The 18,827-nt window shown below is 44.0% G+C and overlaps 1 protein-coding gene across 4 annotated transcripts; it reads left to right on the forward strand.

Annotated features, from left to right (window-relative positions):
• The first annotated feature begins 1,465 nt into the window (after positions 1 to 1,465).
• On the forward strand, positions 1,466 to 18,680 carry NPM2 (nucleophosmin/nucleoplasmin 2). 4 transcript variants are annotated; one of them, XR_004350544.1, is made up of 7 exons: positions 1,466 to 1,639; positions 1,906 to 1,986; positions 2,142 to 2,227; positions 2,394 to 2,519; positions 15,788 to 15,881; positions 16,674 to 18,341; positions 18,452 to 18,680. XR_004350544.1 is itself a non-coding variant. In XM_032636449.1 (7 exons), the coding sequence occupies exons 1-6, from the start codon at positions 1,929 to 1,931 to the stop codon at positions 18,317 to 18,319; spliced, it is 549 nt and encodes a 182-aa protein (XP_032492340.1). In that variant the 5' UTR covers positions 1,820 to 1,928; the 3' UTR covers positions 18,320 to 18,341; positions 18,452 to 18,674. The 4 variants fall into 4 exon arrangements, 2 of the variants coding, with proteins under 2 accessions (XP_032492340.1, XP_032492339.1); XM_032636449.1 differs by lacking the exon at positions 1,466 to 1,639 and having other exon boundaries at positions 1,820 to 1,986; positions 16,674 to 16,846; positions 18,308 to 18,341; positions 18,452 to 18,674; XR_004350543.1 differs by lacking the exon at positions 1,466 to 1,639 and having other exon boundaries at positions 1,820 to 1,986.
• Positions 18,681 to 18,827: the final 147 nt, after the last annotated feature.

Consider the following 18,827-nt stretch of genomic DNA (forward strand, 5'->3'; position numbering starts at 1 on the left):
AGACTTGCTCTCAAATGTTCATAGCATTTTTATTCATAATAGTCCACAACTGGAAACTACCCAAATATCCATCAACAGGTGTTATCAGTCAGGGATGTAGCACAAGGAACTGGCTAATGCAATCATAAGAGGTGGCTAGGCAAGTCTGAGATCGGTAGGACAGGTTGTCAGGAAGAGCAGGCTGGAAGCTTTCTGGCAGGAGCTGAAGCTGCAGACCACATGCAAAACATGACTAGCAGGTATCTGGATACACAAGTGTGGAGCACTACTCAACAATACACACAGACAAACTACTGATACAACAACTATGGATAAATAAATCTCAAACACATTCTGCTCAGCAAAAGAGGGCAGACCAAAAGACCCTGTATGATTCTACTTATATGAACTTCTAGGACAGTCTGTACTAATCTACAGTGTCAGAAAACAGGTAAGTGTCTGATGCCAAGTAGACAGTAAGGGGAGGATATTCACTGCAAAGGGAAACGAGAAAATTTGGGGGAGTAACAAATTGTAACTTGGCTGTGGTGATGGCCACATGGTGTATACATCTGTCAAAATTCAAATTATACACTTTAAACTGGTACATTTTTGTATATGAATTATTGCTCAATAAAGCTGGTATTTTAAAAAGAAAAAAAAAAACGGATTCCTGCACAGCAGAAGCTCCAATCAGGGTTGCAGAAAGATAAACCCAGTTCCTCCAGCACCATTTTTGGAAAAGACTATCCTTTCCCTTGACACCTTTGTTGAAAATCAGTGAAACTTATATGCAGGTGAGAAGTTTCCAGGATGGGAATGATGGATATGAATGCAATGAGAGAGATTCCTGGTTATTTCTGTCTCCCAAACAGAGGTGTTACTTGAGGGCGGTGGTCAGCTGAAAACCTTCCTCCTCTTCACTACCCCCCACCCAAACAAACGTTTAAGGGCATCACTGTGCTGTGTGAACTGCTCTTTGTGAAATGACGCCCTCGTAAGGTCACTCGCAGTGCCCCGTGGTGTATTCCACCCCTTCCTAGCCTTGGGAGAAGTCATCCTTCTGGAAACAGGGCTCTTCCTCTCCGAGGACAACAGCCCTGAGGGTCAGGCCCTCTGGGCCTGGCAAGAGGCCCACACTTAGAGGGTAAGGAAAGGACACGAAGAAAGAAGAAAGGCGATGAGCACGAAGAGCCGACAAGGCTGCGCTTCCTACCTGGTAGCAAAGCATCTCCACGCTGGGCGCTGGGCGGGCTCCGGCAGCAGACCTCAGTCAGTCCCTATTGGTCAGGACCGTGGTTCTCACGGTGCGGTCCTGGACCAGCAGCGTCCGCCTCACCTGGGCACCTGTTAGAAATGCTAATTCTCTGGGTCAAACCCAGACCTCCCCGTGGGAAACGATGGAGGTGGGTGAGGCCTAGCGCTTTGTGTTTTAACGAGCTCTCCAGGTGCTTCTGAGGAGCGAAGAGGAGGAAAGAGTGGAGGGACGGAATGGGGCTGATGAGACACCTCCCGTTGCCCCTTCCCAGGCTTCATAACCGCCCGCTGTGGGCGGCCGGCCCTCAGGTGAGGCCGGGATGAGGCCGGAGGGAGGGAGCCCAAGAGGGAAGCGATCCGAGGAGGAGCCTATGGCGTGAGCCTCGCACGCGGAGTAGCGACGGTGAGGTGGAGGAGGGGTTGCGAGAGGGCCGGGGCCCGGGGCCGAGTGGACATGAGACCGGGCACCGAGCCGCCTTGCCCGCGGCTGACCGGCGCTGCACCCCCGCGGTGCTGGGAGGGCCGGCGGGGCAGCCGGGCCCCTCGCTCACCTCTCCCGCTCTGGGCGATCTAAGCACCGTCCTTTGGCGGAGCGCTCCGCCGGGGTGTCCCCAGCTCGGGTGTGGGCTGCCTTGTCGGCCGGGGGTTGTAACGCGCCCTTCCTCGCAGCTGCTCGGCCCCCGCCCCGCATCATGAATCGCAGCCGTACTAGCAGCACCTCCGAAAAGGCGACACTGGCCTTGCTCTGGGGTGAGTGAGGCTCCAGGCTGTTCTCGGAGCACCCGGGGGGCTGGGGGTACGTCACCGGGGGCAGGGGGGCGGTTAGGGCTGGAGGCAGAGAGGCGCGCCTCTCTGGAGGCTGCCCGCCCCACGCCACGCCTTCCGCCCTCCGTCTCCCTTCGCAGGCTGTGAGCTGAGCCAGGAGAAGCCGACTTGGACCTTCAGACCCCGGAAGGTGGGGAAGCAGGACTGTATGCTGCTGCTCAGTACGGTGGGTACCCCCCAGCCCCAAGGAGGGGAGGAAGGACGGAGCAGGGAGGGACTTGGACAGCCACAGAGGAGCAGGTGGGATTGTCCGGTGCCCGCAGCTGGAACAGGGTTTGCCTCCTCCGCCCTCTGGGTGAAGAGGAGCCCTGCTCGTTTTCCACCCCTCTCAGATTTGCCTGGGGGAGAAAGCCAAAGAGGAGATGAACCTCGTGGAGATCCTGCCCCCAGCAAGCCAGGACGACAGAAAGAGGAAGCCCATCACCCTGGCCTCTCTTCGGGCCTCTGTCCTCCCCATGGTGAGCCTTTCCCTGCGGGCCTAGGACACCCTGGCTCCAGCCCTAGGAGACCCTGCTCAGGCCTCACCCGCTGCGTGGGAACGGACCCAAAGATGGGGTACAGGCTCCTGCACAAGTACAGCCAGTGCTAGAGAGGCATATAGCCCAGGACTAAAAGCTTGGACCCAGGAGGCAGGGAGCCCCATTTCCATCCTAGTCCACAATTTTTTTTTTTGGTGGGCCGGGGGCGGGGTGGCCGGCTGAGTCCTAACCACTGGACCGCCAGGGAACTTCCTCCTAGTCGACTCTTTACCAGCCGTGTGACTTTGGGCAAGTTAAATAACCTCTCTCCAAATCACATTTTTCAACTGTTTACTGCTGGAGACCGGTGTTGATGATTTACATACTGCCTGTGTATCCAGATTGTGTATCCAGAAAGTCTCACTCTAATAATTTATTTTGAGTTTTCTATGCAGATCTTCTTTGTGAGTAATGGCAGTCTTTGTGTTGTTTTTTGTTGTTGTTTTTTTTTTTTCTTTTAAATTCAGGTACACTGCCTAGGACCTCCAGTATAATATTGGATAAAATGATAATGGTAGATGTCCTCGTTTCATTCCTGATATATTTTTGGCTGCGTTGGGTCTTCGTTGCTGCTTGCGGGCTCTCTCTAGTTGCGGCGAGCGGGGGCTACTCTTCGTTGCAGTGCAAGGGCTTCTCATTGCAGTGGCTTCTCTTGCTGCGAAGCATGTCCTCTAGGCACACAGGCTTCAGTAGTTGTGGCACGCAGGCTCAGTAGTTGCGGCTCGCGGGCTTAGTTGCTCTGCGGCATGTGGGATCTTCCCTGACTAGGGCTCGAACCCATGTCCCCTGCATTGGCAGGCAGATTCGTAACCACCGCGCCACCAGGGAAGTCCCCCCCATACCTGATTTTTTTTTAAAGGAATGCTTCTAATGTTTCTCCATTAAGTATGAAGTGTTTGGTAGACACCCTTTGTCAGGTTAAGGAAGTCTCCGTCTAATCCTACTCTACTTTGAAAATTTGAATTTTCTCCTTTTTAATTATGATTATCAAATTGGTTATCAAATGCTTTCCTGTTCATATTATCAGGGGCTCTCTCTTCTTTAATCTGTTAATGTGGTAAGTTATACTAATAGAATAATATTCAATCAACTTTGCATTCCTGAGATAAACATTACTGATTGTATTATAAACTTCTAGATTTGCTTTGTTAATAAGACTTTTTTTTTAAACTTATATACTCATAAGTGAGGTTGGCCTATAAATTCCATATCTTATTTGGATGTCAAGGCGTATTAGCCTCATGAACCGAGGCATGGCGTGTTCCCTCCTTCCATGCAGCAGAACAGTGAATATGAGACCAGAATTATCTGCCCTTAAAGACCTGGGAGGCTGATCTGTAAAACTGCCCTCAAACCTATTTTTTTTCTCTATCTATGAGATCTCCCTAAATCTCATCCATTCCCATAGTTTTAAAGACCACCTATACAAATGAAGACTCTGACATTTATTCTGTAAACCCAGCCTCTCTGTTGTGCTCCAGATCCTCTGTCCAACTCAAAACACTTAACAGATATCTAATAGATGTTCCAAACTTAGCATGTCTAAATCCAAATTCTTGATTTCTATCTATAATCTCTTCCCCCATCCCCAGACCTGATCCTCTCCCAGTAAATAGCTATTCCTCCAATTAGCCAGGATAAAACCCTCTTTCTCTAACACCCCGTATCTGACCCACCAGCAAATCCTGTTGGCTCTACCTTCATCTAACCTCATCTCAACACCTCCCTGCTACACTCTGGTCCAGGTGACCATCACCTCTTGCTCAGGTTTATTGCAGGGCCTCCCAGGAGATATACCTGCCTTCATCGTTGGTCCCCTTTCATCAATTTCATGTCCCCCTATACCAGGGACACACTTGCCCCCGACTTCAACCTGGTCTTTGTTCAAATGTCATCTCATTGAAGGGTCTTCCCTGGCCACAAACAGCACCCTCATTTCTACCCCACCCATGATCACTTTTTCCCCCATAGGACCCATTACTGACATGAGGTTTCATTTGTGCATTGTCTTTTCCCCCCAACCAGGATATAGACTCCAAGAGAGCAAGGATTTTGCCTGCTTTGCTGCATTATCCATACAGCCCCTATACTAGTGTCTGGTATGTGGTAGGAACTCAATATATAATGAATGAGTGAGTAAATAAGTGAATGAACTGTGTGGGACTGGTTTGATTTTTAAACTATTGTGATTTATTTAATAGGTTTAGATCTTCTCAGATGTTTCGATTTCTATGAGTCAGTTCTTTTATTAGCTGTATTGAGATATAATTTATATACAGTAAGATTCACTAGTGTTAAGTGTGCAGCTCGATGCATTTGACAAGTTGTGCAATAGCCACCAACATCAAGGTAGAGAATTTCCACCGCCCTGCCCCCAGTTCCTCATGCCTCATGCAGTCTGTTCCTTCCACCTACCACTGCCTCTGGCAACCACTGATCTACTTTCTGTCACTATAGTTTTGCCTTTTCTATAATTTCATTTAAATGGAACCATACAATATGTAGTCTCTTGTGCTGGCTTTTTTCACGTAGCACAATGCTTTTGAGATTTATCCCCGTTGTTGATAAAACAGTAATATGCTCCTTTTTTATATCTGAGTAATATGCCACTCTACAATTTATATAAAATTTGTTCTTTCACCTGTTAATGGACATATGGACATTTGGGGTAGTTTCCAGTTTTTGGACTATTGTCAATCAAGCTGCTAGGAGTGTTTGAGTGTATTTGTATAGACGTGTTTTCATTTCTCTTAAGTACATACCTAGGAGTGATATTGCTGGATCACATAGTAAGCATATGTTAAACTTTATACAAAACTGCTAAACTATTTTCCAAATTGCTGTACCATTCTGCATTTCTACCCGCAATCTATGAGAATTCCAGTTGGTCCACATCGTCACCAACACTTGGCATTGTCAGTCTTCTTAATTTTAGCCAATCTAGTACATATACAGTGGCACCTCATTGTGGTTTTTATTCTTCCTTGAGGGTTGGTGATATTAACTGTCTTCTTATTTGAGTTTTGGTCTTTTGTATATCTTCTTCTGCAAAATACCTGTTTAGATGTTTTGCCCATTTTTAAATAATTGAGTTATTCTTATTGACTTGTAGGAGTTTTTTTAGTATATTTTGGATATAAGTCCTTTATTACAAATATTTTCTCCTAATGTGTGGCTTGCCTTTTCATTTTTGTAATAATGTTTTTTGAAGAGCACAAGTTTTTAATTTTGATAAAGTTCAACTTAACATTTTTTTCTCTTATGGTTCATCCTTTTGGTGTCCGAAGAAATCATTGCTTAAACTAAGGTCACAAAGGTTTCCTTTTATGTTTTCTTCTAGAAATGCTGTTGTTTTAGCTCTTATATTTAAGTCTATGATCCGTTTCAAGATAAGTTTCTTGTATGGTATGAAGTGAGGATAGAAGGACACTTTTTTCCAAATTGATATCCAGTGCTCCAGTACCATTCTTTGAAAAGACTGCTCTTTCACTGATACAATTACCTTGGCATTTGCCAAAAATTGGTTGACCATATGTGTATGCATATATGTCTATACACTATTCTGTTTCATTGATTTATGTTTACCCTCATTCCATACCAGACTAATTTGATTATTGTGCTTTTATAATAAGTCTTAAAATGAGATCGTGTGAGTCCTCCAATTTTGTTATTCTTTTCCAAAATTGGGTTGACAAGTCTAGGTTCTTAGCATTTTCCATGTAAGTTTCAGAATCAGCTTTCTTTAAAAATCAGTCTGATGGGATTTTGATTGAGATTGTATTGAATCTATAGATTACTTTGGGGGGAATTGCCATCTTGACAATTTTGAGTCATCGATAATTGAACATGATATATTTCTCCATTTGTTTACATCTTTAGCTTTTCCCAGGAATGTTTTGTAATTTTCAGGGTCCTGGTCCCCTACGTACTTTGTAAAGTTTACCCCTACATATTTCATGATTTGGGGTGCTATTAAAAATGAGATTAGCATATTTATTGGAAGAAAATTCACATACCATAAGCTTCACTCACTAGAGTATATAATTCAGTGATTTTTAGTAAATTCAGAGTTGTGCAACAATCACCATCTAGGTTTAGAACATTTTCATCAACCCAAAAAGAAACTCCATACCTACCAGTGGTCACTTCCCATTTCCCACGTTCACTTACCCCCAGCCTTAGGCAACCACTAATTTACTTTATGTCTATAGATTTGCCTATTCTGGCAAATCATATAAATGGAATCATAAACTGTATGGTCTTTTGTGACCACTTTCTTTCACTTAGCATAATGTTTTTAAGGTTTATCCATGTTGTTGCTTGTATCAGTACTTGACTCCTTTTTATTGCCAAATAATATTCCATTGTATTGATATACCACATTTTGTTTATCTGTTCAGTTGGTGGACATTTGGATTGTTTCTACCACTTGGCTATTAGGAATGCTGTTATTAACATTAATGTACAAATTTTTGTATGAACATAAGTTTTTTTTAACATTTTATTTATTTATTTATTTATTTATTTATTTCTGGCTGTGTTGGGTCTTTGTTGCTGCATGCAGACTTTCTCTAGTTGCGGTGAGTGGGGGCTACTCTTCGTTGCGGTGCACGGGCTTCTCATTGCAGTGGCTTCTCTTGTTGTGGAGCATGGGCTCTAGGCGCATAGGCTTCAGTAGTTGCGGCACACAGGCTCAGTAGTTGTGGCTTGTGGGCTTTAGAGTGCAGGCTCAGTAGTTGTGGCACACGGACTTAGTTGCTCCATGGCTTGTGGGATCTTCCCAGACCAGGGATCAAGCCCACGTCCCCTGCATTGGCAGGCAGATTCTTAACCACTGCGCCACCAGGGAAGTCCTGTCTGGTAATTTTTGAGTGGATGCTAGACATGAATTTTACTATTTGGATGCTGGATATTTTTACAGTTTTATAAGTATTCTTGAATTTTGTTCTGGGATGCAGTGAAGTTACTTACATACCATTTGATCCTTTTGTGTCTTGTTTTTAAGCTTTGTTAGGGATTTAAGCTGAATTTAGTCTAATTTTGCCCCACTACTGTAGCAAGACCCTTCTTAGTACTCCAATAGATGCCCCGTAAATTATGAGATTTTCCACTCTGTGAGCTCCAGACACCTTTAGGATGATTCTTTTTCCAGCCTCAGGTAGTTTCCTTGCATGGATGTTCTGATTACTACTTAACTGAATACTCAAGGGGGCCTTCTACAGATCTCTGGAGTGCTGTCTTTGCAGCTTTTTCCTCTCTTGTGAACTCTAGGTGCCTTGGCTTCTCTGGGCTCCAGTTCTATTTCCTAAACTCAGAGAGACCACTAGGCTTTGTCTGGGTGCCCCCTCCCTGCACTGTCCAGGAAGTAAGCTTGGGCAACCATAGGGCTCATCTCATCTCTGTCCCATCTCTCAGAGATCACTGTTCTTCCTTGACTTGTATCCAGTGTCTTGAGAGCTGTTGTTTCCTACACAGGCATACCTGGTTTTATGGTACTTCACAGATATTGCGGGAGTTTTGCTTTTTTGTTCATTTGTTTTTGTTTTTTACAAATGAAGGTTTGTAGCAGCCCTGCACTGTCAGATGATGAATAGCATTTTTAGCAATAAAGTATTTTTAAATTAAGGCATGTACATTATTTAGACATAATGCTGTTGTACACTTAATAGAATACAGTATAGTGTAATTATATGCACTAGGAAACCAAAAATTTCATGTGACTCACTTTACTGTGATAATCGCTTTATTGCAGTAGTCTGGAGCTAAGCCTGCAATATCTTTGAGGTATGCCTGTATTATAGTTTTTTAGTTGTGTCAAGCTGGAGAGTAAATTCAGTCCTTGTTACTTAGTTGGCCTGAACCAAACATCTCCTGAGTCAATTATGATTATTTATATTTTTCTAGATATTGTTCATGCTATTTGCTAATAATATTTTTCATCATGACTATATCTGTTATTATATTCCTCTTTTTAAAATTCCCAGTGGTGTTTATCATCTTTCCTTTTTTCCCTTCATTTCAATCACTGGATATTAGTCTTTTTCTTTTTTTTCAAAGAAAAAGCTTTTGATTTTGTTGATGCTTTCTATTGTTTCCTTATTTTTTATTTTATTAATTTCTCTGGTTATCTGATTTTCTGCTTTCTTTGTTCCATTCTCTTACTTCCTTAGTTAGATATTTAGCCCATTCATGTTATAGTTTATTTTTTCCAAGTAAGTTCTATTTATTTATTTTAAATACTACACATTTCCCTCTGAAGATGTTTTTAACTGCATCCCTTAATTTGGGATTTGTGGTATTTTCACTTTATCTTAGTTTAAATATTTTCTAATTTCCATTATGATTTCTTATTTGATGAATGAGTTACTTCAAATGTTTTAATTCCCAAAGGTATGGGTGGGTTGAGTCATCACCCTTTTTCTTAGTGTAATTGCATCAGAAAATATGGCGTGTGTGTGTGTGTGTGTGTGTGTGTGTGTGTGTGTGTATATATATATATATATATATATATATATGCCATATCAATTCTTTGGTTATTTGTTGAGACTCAATTTGTGGCTTACTACATGGTAGTATTATAGAATTCTATGTGTGTCCATTAAATCAGGTGTATTAATTGTGTCCAAACCTATATAGTTTTTGTCTCCTGGTGTATCAATTAGCAAAAGAAATGTGTTAAAATTTCCTGTTATGATTGTGGATCTTCGGGTTCTTCTTATAATTTTGTTTACTTTATATATGTTTATTTTTTTAATTGAAAATCATTTTAGATAATTGTAGATTCACATGCAGCTGTAAGAAATAATACTGAGAGATCCCTGTATGTTTTGCCCAGTTTTCTCCAATGGTAACATTTTGCAAAACTGTAATATAATATCAAAACCAGGATATTGACATTGATACAATGCAGGGATCTATTTATACAATTTTATCACCTAAGTTCCTTTTGTTTGTTCCACCACCACAGCCAAGATACTGAACAGTTCCAACACCCCAGGCATCCCTCATGTTGCCCTTTTATAACCACACTCACGTCCCTCCTGCTCCCTCACCTCCCCCTAACCCCTGGCAACCACCAATCTGTCCTCCATTTCTAAAATTTGGTCATTGAAATAGAATCAGATGTATGTAACTTTTTGGGAACTGGCTTTTTTTTCTCAGCATAATTCCCTGGAGATTCATTCATTTTACTGCTGACTGGTATTCTGTGGTATAGTTGTACCACAGTTCAACAATTCATCTGTGGAAAAACTGGGCTGATTCCCATCTGGGGCTCTTACAAATAAAGCTGCTATGAACATTTGTGTATAGGTTTTTGCGTAAGCTAAGTTTTCATTTCTCCTGGGTTAAATGTCCAGGAGTGCAATTGCTGGGCCATATGAGGGTGGTTACACATTTAGTTTCTTAAACTGCCAGACTGTTTTCTAAAGTGGCTGTACCATTTTGCATTTCTATCAGCAATGCATAAGTGATCAAGTTTCTTTGCATCCTCATCGACATTTCATGTTGTCACTATCTCTTTTATTTTAGCCATTCTAATGTGTGTGTAGTGGTGTCTCATTGTGCTTTTAGTTTGCATTTTCCTGATGGCTAATGATGTTGAACAGCTTTTCATGTGGTTTTTGCCATATGTATGTTCAGTTAAGTGTTCATGTCTTTTGCTCATTTTCTAATTGTTTTGTTACTGTTGAATTTTGTTAATTTTTTTTTTTTTTTTTTTGCGGTACGCGGGCCTCTCACTGCTGTGGCCTCTCCCGTTGCGGAGCACAGGCTCCGGACGCGCAGGCTCAGCAGCCATGGCTCACAGGCCCAGCCGCTCCGCGGCATGTGGGATCCTCCCAGACTGGGGCACGAACCCGTGTCCCCTGCATCGTCAGGCGGACTCTCAACCACAGCGCCACCAGGGAAGCCCTGAATTTTGTTAATTTTTTATATATTCTAGACACTAGTCCTTTGTCAAGTATATGGCTTGCAAATATTTTCTCCCCAGTTTATAACTTGTCTTTTCATCCTCTTCACATGAGCTTTTATGGAACAAACGTTTTTAATTTTGATGCGGTCCATTGTGTTCTTCCTTTTATGACTTTTGATGTTAAGTCTAAGGACACATTGCCTAGTCTGAGATCATGAAGGTTTTCTATGTTTTTTGTCCAAAAGTCATATAGTTTTATGTTTTACACTTAAGTCCATGATCCATTTTGAGTTCACTGTTGTATAAGCTATGAGGTTTAGGTGAAGGTTCATTTCTTTGCCTATGGATGTCCAATTGCTCCAGCTCCATTTGTTGAAAAAGCTTCCTCCATTTAATTGAGTTTGCATCTTTGTCAAAAATCAGTTGCAGGTATTTGTGTGTGTCTATTTCTAGGTCTTCTGTCAATCTATGTGTCTAACCCTCTAATATCACACTGTCTTGATTACTGTGGCTATAGTTTATGTATGTTCAGACTATGTTGTTGATGCATATAATTTACAGGTTTAGCTTTCTTGTAAAATTTTTACTTTCCTTGTATAATTGTAAATATCTTCCTTGTCTAAATTTTTTCATTATGTGGTGACCTTCTTTATCCCTAAAATACTTATTGAATTAAAGCTTATATCGTCTGATATTAATTTGTTTCCCAGATGTCCCTCAATCTCCATTATTCCTTTATTCTTTAGTAATGGATTCATGACTTTTAGCTGGTCACAAGGCTACTGAGAATAAAAACTATATTCCCTCTAAGTTTGGCATAACCATGAAGTTCTGGCCAATGCGATGTAAGCAGAAGTGGGATCTACAACATCTGAAAAATGTCCTTAAAGAGAGATCATGTGACCACTTTTCTGTCCCTTTCTGGAGTGTAGATGTGATGACTAGAACAAGAGCAGCCATCCTGGGCGAGGTGGGAGCCGTGTATTGAGAATGGTAGAGCAACACGGTACAAAGAGCCTGGATCCCTGGTGATTGAGGAGTGGTATACCCATAGCTTATGTATGGGCTTAGTTTATGTGACAAAGAAGTGAGTTTCTACCTGTGTAAGCCACTGTTATGGAGTTTTCCGTCACTTATTACCAAACCTAATCGTAACAAACACTACTAGCTTCATTTTTTAGGGACTTTTTTTTTTAGGGACTTTTTTTTTTTTTTTTTTTTTTTTTTTTTTGTGGTAGGCGGGCCTCTCACTGCTGTGGCCTCTCCCGTTGCGGAGCACAGGCTCCGGACGCGCAGGCTCAGTGGCCGTGGCTCACGGGCCCAGCCGCTCCGCGGCATGTGGGATCTTCCCGGACCGGGGCACGAACCCGTGTCCCCTGCATCGACAGGCGGACTCTCAACCACTGCGCCACCAGGGAAGCCCAGGGACTTTATTTTTTAAGAGCAGTTTTAGGTTTACAATAAAATCGAGAGGAAGTTACAGAGATTTCCTATATACCACCTACCCCTACACATACATAGCCTCCCCCATTATCAACATCACTCACCAGAAAGTACAACTAGCTTCATTTTCATTTTAGTTATATGCGGCTGCCATAACAGAGACCCAACTACAGGGGCTTAAGATTTATTTCTGTATTGCATAGAAGTCCAGAGATGGGCAGTCCAGAGCTGATGAGATGACTCCATGGTCACCAAAGACCAAGTCTCCTCGTATCTTTCTCCTGTCTTTAGCGCAGACCTACCATCCTCAAAATCACCTTACAGTCTAGGAAGGCTGCTGCAGCTCCAGCCCTCACTTCTACAATTAATGTAATAGGAAAGAAGCAGCAAGGGAAGACCACAGGGACTTCTCTGTCCACCTTTTAAGGAGTCTTCCCACAAGTACCACCTTCCAAATTCTGCTTATAGCTCATTGATCCAGAAATTAGTAACATAGTCACAACTGCAAAGGAAACTGAAGAATGCAGTTTTGGGCTGGGTATAGTATTTCAGTAATATCAGGGTGCTGTTATTATGGAAGGAAAGAATGGCTATTGGATAAGCAACTGGAAGCCTCTGCTGCACCTGGTATGTCTATTTCCATCTCTTTACTCCAGCATTTCTCCGGCCTTATAAGGTTTCTTATAAGCAGTATGTAGCTAGACCTTGTTTTAATCTATCCAGCCAGTATAGTCTGTTTATATTGATTGCGACTTGCTAATATACTTGGGTTTACTTGTAGCATGTAGTTTGTGCTTCTATTTTCCTTGCCTTTTAAATTTTTTTGTTTCTTTTTTCTAGTTTTCCTGTCTTTTATTAGATTGATTAAAGTTTCTTTTCCCCTTTTCTCTTCTACTGGTTTAGAAGCTATAGAATCTCATTCTAATCTTTATTTGTTCTCTTTAATTTTTTAACAGTCATGCATGATCAAAGTCGAAAATTAATGTTTTCTTCCTCCCAAACCAGGGGATTCTAATTACTTTCATTTTAACATACATATTGTCATCATGTAGCATTTTAGCTCCAACGTGTTTTAAACCAGCTCAACACTAGTCATGACTAGTGTTGTTTTATTTTACGGCAATGTTTCCTTAGGTCTTTATTTATTTATACCAATTTTTTTTCTCATCACTGCTTCTTGCACCTACTTCTTAATTTAATTGCCATCTTTTTGAACATCCTTTTGTAGACCTGGGAGTAGTAAACTTACTTGGGCTTTGCTCAGAAATACCTTTCTTTTACCCTCATTCCTTCATGATAGTTTGGCTGTGTATATACTTCTAGGTAAGAGGTCTGATTCCTGACCTCTTTCTGATTCCTGATGTTGCTGTTGAAATCCTCAGTCTGCCTGGTTATTGTTCCTTTTTTGGAAATCTGGCCTCTCTGGTTGATTTTAAGTTCATCTCTTTGTTCTCATCTGCCATTTCACCATAGTATGTTCAGGTGTGGATTTATTTTTATTTATCTTTTCAGGGATGAGGTTTCCTGCATATGAGGATCTGTCTTGGATCATTTCTGGAGAACTCTTGGTCGTTATCACTTGGAACACTGACTCCATTCTCTCCATTCCCTACCTCTGATTGGATGCATGTTGGACCTTCTCACCTGTCCTCCACGTCCAGCTTCTCTCTCATATTTTGTTCATTTCTCTCTGTGCTTCATACTGGGTAATTTCTTCCCAGCACTTCTCCAATTTACTGATTCTTCCTTCAGCTGCTTCACTCTGCTTTTTAACCATTTGTTCACTTTACTTCAATGCTAATGTTTTTGATGTCTAGAAGCTGCTTTTGGTTCTTTTTATTTTTATTTTATTTATTTATTTTTTTTGCAATACACGGGCCTCTCACTGTTGCAGCCTCTCCCGTTGTGGAGCACAGGCTCCGGACGCACAGGCTCAGCGGCCATGGCTCACAGGCCCAGCCGCTCTTGGCATGTGGGATCTTCCCGGACCGGGGCATGAACCCGTGTCCCCTGCATCGGCAGGCGGACTCTCAACCACTGCGCCACCAGGGACACCCTCTTTTTATTTTTTGTAATATCTTGTTCTTTTTATTTTGATTCCTACTCTTATGTTTATTTGATCTTCATCAAACATTTCATGTGGTTTAGGTTGTTATTCTCTTATCTCAGGTTCCTGGTTGTACATTTTGTTTTGTTCTGCTGCCAGACTCTAGCAGGGTTGTTTCAAACCTCTTCCAGTTTGGTTTGGTTCTGTTTTGTGAAAGAATTCTGTGTGAAAAGAATTCAGAGTGTCCCTAGAGACTGGTTTTGTGTTTGCATCTGCCATTTGCCCCAGGAATATCGCAAGCCTGGGATTTTATACAGATCTCTTGGCTTGGCAGTGCCCACCGAGTAAATTCAGAGTTGCTCTAAGTGAGAGGTACAACCACAGCTGTTAGCTTCTCACAGGAGACTCCGTTATCTCACCCACAGGTTCTTGTTTCCCTCCTTTTATGGTGGGTCCTTTCTAGTTAGATGGCTTAGGGTCCTTCAGTCCCTTCTCCTCAACCCTCACCATGGGGCTTTTTACTGAGATGTAGCCCTTTGAAGGTCCCCTCCCCAAGGGTTTGTCTCCTGTCCACATGAGTGTCACAACCCAAAGTCCTTCCTGTTTTCAAGGACATCCTCCCTTCAGCTGTGGCATCAGCCTCTGCACAGGCTGCTCTTCTTTCTGATGCACAGGGACACTTCTTTCTGTCTTACCATTCAACCAAGCAGTAAAAACATTGAATTACATTTTATCCAGCATTTCTAGGTGTTTGTGATCAGTTTTCACTTATCTGCTTCCGCTCTGAACCAGAAACTCTAAGTTAATCTCTCTAAGCCTCAGTTTCCTCCTCTGTAAAATAACAACACCTCCTTTGTGGGCTTCTTGTGAAGATTTAAATGAGATAAAGCAGGTAAAATGTGTAGCATGGGGCCTGGCACATGGTAAGAACTCAAGAAATTTAAGTATCATCATTGTTACTCTAGAAAATTTGCAAAGTTTGGAAAAGTGTAAAGAAAATAAATGTACTGTCCACTGAAAATTATGGTTAGCACTGTAATATATTTCTAACCTTTATTCCTATGAATATTCACACATTACTTATAAGATGATAGGAAGACTGTAATACAACTTTGCATCTGCTTTTCTCATTTGATCAATGCCTTAGTCAGCTTGGGCTGACATAACAAAATACCATGGAGTGAGTGGTTTAAACAACAGACATTTCTTCCTCACAGTTCTGGAGGCTAGAAGTCTGAGATCAGGGTGCCAGCACAGTCGGGTTTTGGTAAGGGCCCTCTTCCTGGCTTGCAGATGGCTACCTTCTTTTTGTGTCTTCACATGGCCTAGAGAGAAAGCAAACTGTGTGGTCTCGTCTTCTAAGGGCACTAATCCCATCACAAGGTCCCCACCCTCATGACCTCAACTAACCCTAGTTACGGTCCCAATGGCTCCATCCCCAGATACCAGCACATTGGAGGTTAGGGGCTTCAGTGTAAGAATTTGAGGGGACACAGTTCAGTCCATAGCTATCAGACTATTTAACAGCTGCACCTCAGCTTGGAAGACCATCTGTGATCTTGGCAGGAATGAGATTTTCAGATCCATGTTCTTCTCCAACAGAGTCCACCTCAGCAGGAGGGTCCAGGGGGCTGAGAGTGCAGAGAGGTCCAGGGAAGCCCTGAAGCATATGTGGTTGAGGGGAGGGAATAAACTGAGTATTTCTGCCTGAGGCCAGCCCCCATCCCCCACCCCCAGCCAGGTACCAGGCCCGAGTGGCCTGTCCTCTCTACTCCTGCCCCTACCCTCTACACCCTACCCCTGCAGGTTGTCCTGGCGGGATTGGAGCTTTCTCCTCCTGTCACGTTCCAGCTCCGGGCTGGCTCTGGACCCGTGTTCCTCTGTGGCCAGGAATGTTATGGTAAGTCCAAGCTTGGACCCGAGAAAGGTCTGCCGGTACAGTGCTCAGCACAGGGCCAAGGACATAATAGGTACTCAAACACTTGAGGGATTCTTGAATTATTGGAGAAGATCCCCAAAGGCAACAGAATCACCAGCAGCCTGGACCAGGAGGCCATGGGCACGCGTCCTAGCCCCAGTTCTCCTTTACCTCTCCACCACGTCCTCTGTGGGCTGCAGCCCTCCAGCCATAACACGAGGGTGGGGTTATATTTGGTTCCATCTTCAAGTGTATTCCTCCTAGTTGTGAGGAATAAATGGCATATTCAGAAAAAGCACTTAACATAACGCCTGGTACCAGAGCACACTCAAAACATTACCTGCTATGAAGTATGTAGCTGTAGCAGTAACATGGACCCTGGCAATTCGCTGTGCTTTTGACTCTTTTGACAGACCTTTAACTGCCTTCTCTGTCCAGTGGTGCCTCTTCCATCAGGGTTCTCTCCTGCTCCAAACCCCGGGCAGGTTCCACCTGCCTCAGGATGAGGCCTGAGTTCCTCCGCTGCTGTGTCCCCACCCTCTCCCTCCTTCCCCTCACACTCTCCTTCCCAGTGTGCATCCCCCGCCGGCCCGGCCAGAGCTACAGCTTACCACTTCCCCCCCTGCCCTCCTGCCGCGGCCTCAGCCCTCACTGCACCGCCCCCCCCACCCTGCCAGCCGCACTTTGGGCAGGTAGATCTGGGAAGGGGAGCCTGGCAGAGACCCTCGGGCTCAGAGGCCCTGCCTTCCTCCCACACCATCGCTGACACTTCAGACCAATCCTGGGAGGAAGAGGAGGGGGAGGAGGAGGAAGAAGAGGAGGAGGAAGAAGAGGAGGAAGAGGAAGAAGATGATGACGACGAAGACACAGATGTGTCCCTGGAGAAGGAGACCCCTGTCAAACAAGTCAAGAGGCTGGCGCCCCAGAAGCACACAAGCGTTGCCAAGGTGAGGGAGGGACACCCACCCCCCCGCAAAGGCTCCTCAGAAACCTGGACCAGGCCTCCCCAGTTGAGTGCGCTGAGGCCCGGGGCAACACCTGCCAGGTGCCCGGTGGGAGTCTGCTCTGCCCCTGGGCCTTGCCAGAACTCCCAATAACGCTTGTGTTTGGTTTCCAGAAAAAAAAGGTGGAAAAAGAGGAGGTGTCAGTGAGGTAACTCTTTCCATCTATTAAATGAGCCAAAAGCTTTCAGTTGAGGTACATCGTGCTTGAAAGAGGATGATGCACGTGTGTATGCAGGTGTGTGGTACACGGAGACACAGGTGCACAGGTGTGCTGCCACTGTCGGTTGGCACAGTCTTTTTGAAAAGCATTTAACAGTTCTTATCTTCTGACTTCATCCCACTTATGGCAGTTCCTTCCAAAGAATCCCATCCAAGAGATGAGGGAAATAGATGCACTAAGAAACTTATATCACTGCATTATTCAAATAATAGTATAAAATGGAAGCATTGTAAATGTCCATCAATATACCAGTTGCTTAAACTACGTCACGTCTTCTCAATGGCATGTGACATAATGCCCATGAAGAATATAGCAAACTGGAAAGTGTTTCTAGAATTCAAAAAGCAGGATATTAAATTATTTTCATCTTAATATTTAGTTATTTAATTTTTGGCTGCATTGGGTCTTAGTTGCGGCACGCGGGATCTTGGTTGGGATCTTCGTTGAGGTGCGCAGGCTCTCTAGGTGTGGCCCGTGTGCTCAGTAGTTGCCGCGCACGGGCTTAATTAGCCCACGGCATGTGGGATCTTAGTTCCCCGACCAGGAATCACGTCCCCTGCATTGGAAGGTGGATTCTTAACCACTGGACCACCAGGGAAGTCCCAAATTATTTTCATTTTATTTCACAAACAAAAGAGTTCTGAAAGGAAACAAAATGTTAATATTAGTAGGAGGTAAAGAAAAGTATAGGCAATTTATTCTCTATTTGCTATATTTTGCGCAATGTGGTTAACGTTACTTTTATGATAAGAAACATTTGTGTCTTATACACAAATAAAGGAAAGCAGATAGAAGCTTAAGAAGAAAAAACATCTTGTTTAAAAAGAGAGAGTCAGGGACTTCCCTGGCGGTCCGGTGGTTAAGACTCTGGGCTTCCACTGCAGGGGCCACATGTTCAATCCCTGGTCGGCGAACTAAGATCCTGCATGCTGCGTGGTGGGCCAATAAATAAATAAATAATTTTAATTTAAAAATTTAAAAAATAAAAGAGAGTCAGAGTGGTCCCTGGCAGGTGACAGGTGGAGAGGCAAACCTCTCCAGGTCACAGCCCCCTGCTTCCTGGAAGTGCCCAGGGCCCAGCTCTGCAGCCTGGGCATTAGTAGAAGGGCCCAGGGCTACTGGCATCAGACTGAGCTCTCTCTTTCCCACATCCCCACTCCTTGTCCAACCCCACCCCGTTCCAGATACCATCCTAAAGACAGGAGCCCTGTGGGAAAGGTGAGTACTGATAAGAAGGGACTGGTCTTCCTGGGGGAGGAGGGATGTTCTCTGGGAAGATGCCAGGATGGGATGAGGGTGGGACACTGGAGCAACGCCTTCTCTCACAGGCCAAAACCACACCCAGACCTAAAAAGCCAGGATTTAAGAAATGAGGAGCCAGGAGTGGCCTGGCCACTGTGACAGAGGGAGGGCCCGTGAGACCACCGTGCTGAGTCTGAATGTGATGGACGTGTTGGGGGCGACCCAAGAGCTCCTCACCCCAACTCTCGGTTGCAGCAGGACCTGGAGGGAAGAGCTCTGACCTCTCAGACCCACAATAAAGTTTGCTTTGCTAGGACTTTGTTGCAGCTGTCTCTCCCTTCCCCGGGAGCTGTCCTTGCCGGCTGCAGTGAGCCTGTGAGCCCGGCAGAGGGCAGCCGTGTGCCAGCACACCCTGGCCTGCCTGCCTGCCAGCCAGCCAGCTGTGTTCTGCCCTTTATCTCC

The sequence above is a fragment of the Phocoena sinus genome, chromosome 6 (assembly GCF_008692025.1).
Source record: "Phocoena sinus isolate mPhoSin1 chromosome 6, mPhoSin1.pri, whole genome shotgun sequence".
Taxonomy (NCBI): domain Eukaryota; kingdom Metazoa; phylum Chordata; class Mammalia; order Artiodactyla; family Phocoenidae; genus Phocoena; species Phocoena sinus.